Here is a 9,605-nt window from a genome sequence, read left to right as displayed (position 1 = left end):
ATTCCGACTCCCACAGGATCGACACCTTGATCAGAGCAGTCGCGCAGATTAAGTGCTCTTCCTTGACCGATTAGACCAGCGGAGAGAATCCCCGCTTGAAGTGGGATTTTGAAATGTTTCAGTCCATTCTTTTTTCCGAGGGCGGTGCTGTTGCGCCGCTGTGAGCGCAAGCGGGTCTGCGTTGTTTGCTCGAAACCTGCTTGTACTGTAATTGAATCCTAATTCCCAAACCGGTTGTTATGGATGGAGGACGGGAGAGAAGGTAGAGCCTGTTGCTCTCTCCTTCGGCAGAGCGCGGTAGGGGAACCGCTAATCTGTTTTTCTGCAATATTACCAGAAAGAGAGTAAATTGTCGGGCTCGTAACTTTTTTGACCAATTTCTGGACAGACTTGAAGGATCAATTTTACCTATAGTGCCAGCGTATCGAAGATTTCGTTTCCCACACTGAGGATTGGATTACAAGTGACATAAGTTATGTGTAGCTCGGATGTAGGCTATACAATATTGAAAGTCGTATTTTGAATGTTTTTACAAAGATATAAAACTGGGAAATTGCTTCTTTTTTTTTGACAGTTTCGGCTGTCATTTCATGAAATAAAAGTTTAGTTGGATATGACAAGCATTGCTTGTTGATGTGTTTAATATAACAATCAAAGGGATTAAACAAGTGACATTTAGAAGGAGAAAAGAAAATGGAAAGCGAATTGAAACCGCGGCTTTGTTCCATGATAAAAGGAGAAAATGGATATGGGTTTCATTTGCACGGTGAGAAGGGAAAGAGCGGGCAGTATATTCGGAAAGTGGAGCCCGATTCTCCAGCCGAAGCCGCCGGACTGCGCGCAGGGGACCGAGTGGTGGAGGTGAACGGCGAGAACGTGGAAAAAGAAACGCACCACCAAGTGAGTAACATTACCCCCTTCCCCCAGACCGCTGCATTGTTGTCTTATTCTGCATGACGTGTCGGTTGTTCCACAGATGTAAATTGTTACTTTTTAACAGCGATGGAATGTTCCTTGAGAAGCCTGTCTCTGAAACTTATTGCCTAAATAGTGGTAAATAACCGTTTTTCCAGTGCCCAAAGAACACAAGAATATAAAAAAGTTATATAATTATAACTCGTTTATACATTTGCGTTCTACTTCAGAAGCAAACATATCCAATACCATTTTGAATATTAACAATCGTGTAAAAATGAAACCATCACCACAGTAAAATGCTGAGGATGTATTTGTCATACACGCCCACCCTTTAGCGTGGCGTCAAGATAAACTTCTTAAGAGGACCGAGGCTTGGAACAGAAGTTTACATTCTGTGGATGTAGATAGTTTGCTGCACACGCCAGGGATCTAGAAGAATCAAGAATCTCCTCAGTAAATAGGCGTACAATCTGGAGCAGCTATTGGACATGAAGAGGTCGAGGAAATTCACCAGGATAGTCTGTGAATAATCGAGAAAATTCGTGGATTGTTAAAAAAGAAAAAAATAACTTTTTATTTATTTATTTTATTTTTTTTGCTAGAAAACACATTATACAGTCAAACTGAATCTCTGCATTATCAAACTTTTGGACTGTCAAAACCATTTGGTAGTTAATTATATTGAGGAAATCTGGGGCTCTAATGTTCACCAAATGGTCTCCTTTAAACTATTAGGATGCTGCTTCATTGTCATGTTTTTGGCATGTGGGCGGAATTTGACAAGAAAAGAGAGGGAGACAGATTAATATTTTCCCAGTACAACAAAAATTACGATCGCACAGAGGAGCTCTGCAGCATTCCCGATCACAGCCCCTGTCAGTCTTAGTCACATCACAGGCTGATGTTGAAGACTGCTGAACCGTGTTCCAGGTGTTGTTGCTGGAGTTCGATATGTCTTGAAGTGATCCACGTCAGACACAATTAACAGGCTCTTGACATAACACGGAGATAGCAAACCAACCAAGGAAAGACTTCACAGAGATGGCACTTACACCCAATCTACCCAACCAATGCCGGCTGAGAATCTTAAAGAGGGTCGCGCGGGGATTCAAAAATGCAAATGGCCGGACAGGCGAGTGCTTTCCAGCCGATCGGAGGCCCTCGTGAACTCGGGTCGGGAGAGCCCGCTGCTAACGTGCGCTCAGATAGAGCCGCAAATCAAGAAGCGCTGTCCCCGAGGGCTCCGGGAATGTTTACACTGCGGCACCTTCCAGCCACGTTTTTTACTGCTTCCAAACTTCATGAACCCCCCCGACTGCTTCGGGTCGTCCCCCCAGTTCACTGCCCTCCCGGGGTAGAGAACATCCGACCCCAGATGCAGGAAGGTTCTAGACTCCCAGCAGAGTCATTCTGAAAAACGTTTAATTGCAGCTGGACGCCCCGGCTTCAGGGCGACAGGGTCCGGTTGGTTTGCGCCACGGTGACCTCTGAGCTGCCGGGACCCTAAAGCGGCTTCCGTTTCGGCGCTCTGAGTTGACCCTCTTGAATGACCCTGTAGCCCAAGGGGCTGCAGCCTTAGTCTGGGACAGCCTCCAGTTTTTGTCTTCACGCTAAGCAACAAATTCAGACTTAAGTGCCTTAAGGTGAGGCGGGCTAACTGTGTAATCGAGTGCTTTAATTAGTCGGTGGAGTGTTGAGTGACAGCAAATGGCAGCGATCTCGGCAGGTCTCCAGGATGCGGCCCGTGTCCCATTCTTCAGCACAGATCCGTGGCGGTTTGGAGACTGAAGTTGCACCCCGACCCCGCTCACTCACCCTCCCTCCCTCCCTCTCTCCCTCCCCACCACCGCCCCCCTGCCCCTGCCCCTCCCCAGGTGGTGCAGAGGATCAAGGCGCTGGAGCACGAGACGAGGCTGCTGGTGGTGGATCGGGACACGGACGAGTACCTGCGGAGCCTCCGGCTCGCCTGCACGGAGGACATGGCGGTCCAAGAGAAGGCCGAGTCCCCGGCTTCCGCCTCGCCGGCCGCCTCGCCGGCCGCCTCGCCCGTCGCCTCGCCCGTCGCCTCGCCCGCCACGCCCAGCAAGCGGGAAAACGGCTCCATCTCCAAGCCCCCCAGGTCCTCGTCCCTTGTGGGGGCCAAGCCATCCAAGAGGTCGCCCTCGCGCGCCGGAAAGAAGGTAAGAAAGAAGAAGGTGTTGCTTATGTGTCAGTCACCATTTCAAATGTCAGCGACAGTTACTCTGCGGTAGACTGGTAAGAGACGGTGTAGGGTCTTTGTCCCTGCGTTTGGGGGGTAAGAAATGGATGGCCCGGAGAAGGCCGATGGAATGACGGAAACGGGTCAAAGTTCAAGTCCCCTGCTGGCTGTATGTCTCTCCACCGGGGGGAGGAAGTAGCTTTTGGGGTGGAGCTACCAGGTCTGCAGAAGGTGGAAGGAATTTAGAAAGCTTACAGAAGCTCTTGCAAAGCATGGACTAGAGAACGAGTTATCAAGAAATGAGATTAAGAATTTATAGTCGTGCAGATTAATGAGAAGGATTGGTGTGTCGTAACCAGCAGGCTTTAGCAGGGATTGGCTTTAATCCCCGCCCTGCCACGGAGAGTCAGGACTAATTGGCCATTAGCCTTTATGTGATTTGTTGACGAAGTTCAGGTATATCCTATGCCTGACGATAGATACGAGAGTGATGTAAAATGGGCATGGTAATCCTTAAACTGTAGTGGAATTAGGTGTGTCAACATGCAGACGATGGCGACTTGTTGCATCAGTATCAGACGTAAAACAGTCGATCCTAAAACAGAGGTCAGGGGGTCACCGCTATCTCACAGACACCCTGTCCGGCCTCTGCCCTGTGTGGACTGCGTAAGGCTAAATTGAGGATACATAAGACTGTGGGCAGAGAGATGTTGTTGCAGTTCCTAATCACAAATTGCGTACGCTCATCTAGCATACTTAACCCAAAAACATCCTCACAAACTATGACCACATAAGCAGAACTACAAAAGAGTTACAAAAAGGCCACACCTGCTTAAGTCCCCTCTCCTCCCCTCCCAAAAAAGGAAGATGCAACAATCAGTTTCACCCCCAACCACGACTCAAGGGGACTCCATGGAAAAAAGGCAACACTCACGGGTACACTGTGAGAGCCTCACATCGCACGGTCTGCTCTTCTCCAGAGAGGGCAGGGACTCCAGCTTCTCCTTCTGGGACTGGAGTGGGTTGATCAGCGGCGTCAGTACTGCGTCCGTACTGCGTCAGTGCTGTGTCAGTACTGCATCCGTACTGCGTCCGGACCGCATACGTACGGGGTCGGTGCTGTGTCAGTACTGCGTCCGTACTGTGTCTTGTCCCTGCGGGGAAGCCCGGCAGCTAGCAGCACTGGCCCCAAGTCACTGTAACTGAAAACGTATAAACAGCACATTATTCAATGGCCCCTAATGTGTAAACGGGCAGTGACAACATAATAAATCCTGTTAGTGCACTTTAATGGCAGGAATTCAGCTTTCAGCAGGAGTCTTTCAGAGAGGGGAAAGCTGGGAATGGGTGCTAGTGATCACACAGTCCCACAGAGCATATACTGTATCATACAAGTCAGCAACCCTGGTCCTGGTGCTCCTGGTTATCCTGACTTCCAGTCCTCTAACACCATAACAGATTGGATTAATAATCAGGCTTAATCAATGCAGGTGGACCATGTGCTGGAGGTCCTCAGTGCTTACCCCCCTCAGACTCTGAATATTCAGTCTCAGGCTCATCTTAAGCGATCGATCCACTCAGTCGAGAGCAAATGGAACAAAGACCAGGCACACACTGGCAGCACCGCTGTATCACATAGGTACGGTACGCTCCATTACAGATTGAAGCAAGCATTTTTTTTTACCATTACAGTATGAATTTTAGGTATGCATTTCTGTGCGCGTGTATACTTCGGTGACCTCTACGTCGTCATAGCAACGTGCGGTAACAGTGTCGCAGGCGAGGAGTTAGAACACGCTTGTGGTACGCGCTCGTTGGCGTCCCTCGAGCATGGCGGAAATGGGAGGGAAGCAGAGGAATAAAGTTTCCTCCGCGTCGATGTTGCACATCTACAGGGTTCCCGCAAAACGCCGAGTGGGAAAGGCTTCGGCTTCCTCCGCTCCGACCGAGGCGGGATTAACTTCACATCTGCCTTTCTGCGGGCCGAGCATTTCTGTTCCCCCAAACTCCTGTTTTATGCATCGGACCAAACATGTGTTTCCACTTACGCTCATGTTACCAATACGCTCGCGTATAATTCGGCGATCTCCCTACATCACCACTAACGGGGCCAATCAGTTTCATAGAGATGTTTTATTTAGTGAGTTCAGCTGCAATCGCTTTGTGTGCCATGAGGAGAAATCCCAGCTGCCTGGAGGTCAGGGCGTCCAGCGAAGCACAGGAAATGTTCTGGATCGCTCTTTCGCTGTCCGTCCTTCTCTCCATCTCTCTTTGTCTCCCGCACACGCATGCTCGTATACAAGTGCACACTCACATTCAAACACACACACACACACATTCACATACAAACAGGCATTCTCTCTTTATCTCACACACACACACACACACGTGATCAGTGATCAGCTGAAAGGGGACGAATTACGGAACAAAAAATTGCTCTTACAAAACCAAAGAGGAGGAGGGGACTAGCGATCAGCTCTGTCGAGCCAGATCCTGCTTTCCAAATTGCATTAAAACCCCTAAAGGGGAAAGACCACTCGAGACGGGGGTTTTGCAGAGAGACACAGACTCGAGTCACAAGCTCCTTCCATAAACACGACGGTCTCCTGCGGTCAGGTCTTGCACTGGATTTTCTTTTGGTTTTTAGCTCAAGCAGGACACTCAAAGAATGCTCGTGCCTACGAAAAAAGTCTGTTCCAGAGAAACTCAATTTCGTTCTCCCATCTGAAATTCATTTGACAGGGTAACTTCTGAAAGTCCCCTTTTCTACGGCAGAATTTTTTGTTCTTCGCCCAATCAACTGTAGTGTATTGGCAGGAACCACTTTTAACTGCTGCAGTGCGCTATTTTTATTCTTCGTTTTTAGGATTTTGACTAGTTTTTGGTGTGAATGTAGTGAGTTTCACACTTGTATATTTACCAAATACTATTGCTTTATTTATGGGCATGAATTAAAATAAAAACATAATAGTGAATATTTACCCTTGAGCAGTGTGTCAGAGTCCCAGTGACTTTGCCGACTAAAAGTAACAAGGTGCTAAACAAAAGAGGACTCTCGTCACCCCTCTCAGGTGATTTGTTTACTTGATTAGCCAGTGAAAGGCCATTTGCCTTCCTCAGAGTAAGTGATAAGCTTCAGCTGCAGCAAGCAAATGTCTCCCTGGAAGTTGACTCAGTCCACTGGCATTCCGGGTCTTTTGTGAGAGAGGGGCACGTAGTCTCCTCTGCACCTTAAGTACGACACGCACGCTGAGAAATCTGCCGACCGGGCCGAGCGCAGACTCCTGAGGCAAAGTGTCGCTAGCCAACCGCAAAAACCACCCAATAACCTCGAGTCGTTGATCGTCTGTCGATGATGAAAGTCCAGTTCACAGTTGTTGCTGTGGTGGTGAGTAGGGGTGGGTGGATAGGCAGGGGGGGGGGGGGGGTTACCAGCCGCTTTTAATTTGTTTGTTTTCTCGCTGACGCCGCAGGTGGGAGTTGCGTAACGTGGGCGCGGGCGCTAACGCGCACGCTAATGGCTAGCAGGCCCCGACGGCCACACTGAGAGACCCTCGCGTGCGATGCCTTTTGGCACAAGGCCGCATTTACATTCGCATTTACATTCACGTTCACATTTACATTTCGGCCAATTTGGCTGATGCTCTTTTGCCAGAGTGATTTACAGAGCTTACGCTCCTTTGTGCGGCTCGTTTGTACAGCTGGACGCTGAAGCAAATCAGGCTGCGTGCTTCAGTCAAGTGCACAGCAGCAGCGTCCCCCACCTGGGATTCTGAACTCACGACCTTGAGCGCGAGAAGCCCAGTTCCACAAATATTATGCTGCACCCGGCGTCCTCAATCTTCCAGTTCCCGTTTGAGGGTGACAGTGTGGCACAGGGGGTCTTCAGTCTTATCCCAAAATGGCCGGCGTGGATGCAGGCTTTCGTTCCAACCAAGCAGTTACGCGCCTGATTCTACTAACCAAACACAAGGTTTGCTAAGGACCTTGATTGGTAGAATCAAGTGTGTTACTGATTGGTTGGAACGAAAGCCTGCATCCACACGGGGCCCCTTTAAGGATAAGACTCTCCTGGAGGATCCCTGTGCTGTAACCCTCAAACTGGAACTGGAAGCGTTCTCTGAGCCCTCGCTGGGTCAGCTGCCACCCTGCACTCATGGCCGTGGAGCCGCAAGATTGGGGGGGGGGGGGGGGGGGGGGGGGGGAGAGAAGGCCGTGTAGCTGGGGGGGAGGTGGCTGGAGTGTGAGCCAGGAAGTGGGGGCCCAGTCTAAGGAAAGGAAGGGGGAGGGGTCATGAGTCATGGGAAGAGAGGGGGTGGGGGATTCCAATGGGGGGGGGGGCGGGGGAGGGGAGAGGGGAGAAGGGGCCGGAGTCAGGAGTCACCCAAGCCCCCCAGCAGCGGGTCTACCACCATGCCAGCAAGGCAGCCCGCCTCTCACCCGTATGACCCCATGTCATCCCACCCCCCAATGAATAAACAAATAAAGCTGTATGGTTAATCCCCAGGGGTCTTTCTATGGGGTTAGATGGAGCTGGGGCATGGGGGGGGGGTCAAGGGGGGTGTTAGAGCTTTTATTTCAATATTACAAATGGTGGAGTGTTGCCAGGGCAGCCAGACTCCTAGGGTTACCTTGAATTCCAGAACTTCCTGTCCGGGAGGAATTGGAGAGGGAGGCCTCCTGACTCGTGCGGAATACCACAGGGCACCGCAGCTCCACGGGACGCCTTTATGACCCTTAATTGCAAACACGTTGTGCTAATAAAGCTCTCTGGCGAAGGGGCTAGGTGAGCATGCGTGAGAGTGTGTGAGAGCATGTGTGAGTGTGTGCGCGGAGATTTATGACTGCTCTCCATATCTCTCTCCACCTTCCCCCATCTGGTGCCTATTGCTTAGATCATATCTTCCTGCCCCAATTCGCTCGTAGTGCCCCATTCACCCGTAGTGCCCTATTCGTCCATTACATTACATTACATTGTAATGTAATGTAATGTATTCATCCACCAGTTGATTTGAGGCACAGGTGTAATAGATGGAGACAGACGAAGAAAGAAGATGAGCCATTACCCCTCCCGGTAATGCGGCCTGCGGCGCTGGCAGAATTCGCCCCTCTCAGGCTGGTCCCGACGGCCCCCAGAGTCACGCGGGGCGGTCAGGGGGCGTCTTCTCTGACGGGTGGTTTCGGAGGCAAAACAAAGCCCACTTGAGGGAGTATGAAGGGGTGGGGCGCCTGGGCCTCTTAGACGTCCTGGGGCCGCAGGAAATGAACACAGGCGAGCACCTTCCACCCAGGAGCGGCCCATTTCCCCCCCCCCCAGGGTTGTTTTTTAAGCAGATAAAAGAGCCTCGGGATCCAAAACAACAAGGAGGGCAGAGGAGCCCCGGCTACTCGCTGCTGAGCTAACGCGGCAACCGCGGCCCTGCTCCGATCAGATCCTCCTGAAACCAGCGTTTCAACACGGCTGCTTTCACGCCAGAACACTGGAGCATAAGAACGTTTGACCAACAGGCCATTGGATCCATCTAAGCTCGCCGTTTTACCTACTCTCTATAGAGCATCCAACAGCGTCAAGCCTGGTGGAGTCCTTCGAGAGGGACAAGGCAAGCTATGTCATGCAGCGCGAACTCTCTGCGGTAAAAATATTTCCTGAGGGCAGTATAGGATTAACAGTATAGTATCAACCTTCAATGAGAATATTCTACGTCCTTCGTGTTCTGACCCCGGTAGCTCCTTGACAACGACCTTTGCACTTTCCCTTGCCCTGCTCGTGGTCTCCACCTGTGCAGGTCTGAACTCTGATAGCCCCCCAGAGTCAAAATGTTCAAAACGCTCACCTTACGCGGCACATAGCGAGGCGTTCTTGGTTCACGCCGCCCGAGGACCCAGCAGAGGGTTAAGCTCACTTCCTCTTCCTGTTCGCTGAGCACCGGGAGGCACTTCTGATGTTCGACTGGCGAGGATTGACAGCGAAGCCACGCCTGGGAACAGTCTCACCTTTCCGGTCCCGTACGCCTGAGGAGGGGCCGGCCGTGTCCCCCGACGCAAGCCCGCTCCGCGGCTGGGCGGGGCCCCTGCAGGTGGTGTCCACGCCGGAGTGTTAAATATCACTTTCTCACAGAGCGGTGGAGCCGGGGAGAAGGGATCTGTTCTTTCACACCGGCGCACACCGGCGCACACCGCCTCGCCTGGGCCCGGCGCACACCGCCATGCCTGGGCCCGGCGCAGTCTGCCGAGACTGGGCCTGCGACGGTCCGCTGCTGCCCCAAACCCTGGGAACAGGAGGCTCTGCAGCCTTAAACTAGCAACGGTGTGTGTGTGTGTGTGTGTGTGCGCACGTGTGTGTGTGTGTGTGTGTGTGTGTGTACAGTACGTGCATATGTGTTTGTTTGTGAGTGTGTGCACGTGCATATGTTTTTGTGTGTGTGTGCGTGTGCATATGTGGTTGTGTGTGTGTGTGTGTGTGTGTGCATGTCTGTGTGTGTGTTGA

At 51.3% G+C, this 9,605-nt stretch overlaps 1 protein-coding gene across 1 annotated transcript in view; it reads left to right on the top strand.

The window, feature by feature from the left end:
- The window catches only part of LOC118215973 (Na(+)/H(+) exchange regulatory cofactor NHE-RF2), a 31,617-nt gene continuing 22,012 nt past the window's right edge, over window positions 1-9,605 (top strand). Inside the window, exons 1-2 of the mRNA XM_035396961.1 lie at window positions 1-900; window positions 2,793-3,098. Of these exons, the coding sequence (XP_035252852.1) occupies window positions 694-900; window positions 2,793-3,098 (513 nt within the window). The 5' untranslated portion in view covers window positions 1-693. The remainder of the gene's footprint in view (window positions 901-2,792; window positions 3,099-9,605) is intronic.

The sequence above is a fragment of the Anguilla anguilla genome, chromosome 17, assembly GCF_013347855.1.
Source record: "Anguilla anguilla isolate fAngAng1 chromosome 17, fAngAng1.pri, whole genome shotgun sequence".
NCBI classification, from domain to species: Eukaryota; Metazoa; Chordata; class Actinopteri; order Anguilliformes; family Anguillidae; genus Anguilla; species Anguilla anguilla.
The sequence above is the reverse complement of the archived record's forward strand: the minus strand, read 5'-3'. Positions and strand labels throughout refer to the sequence as shown.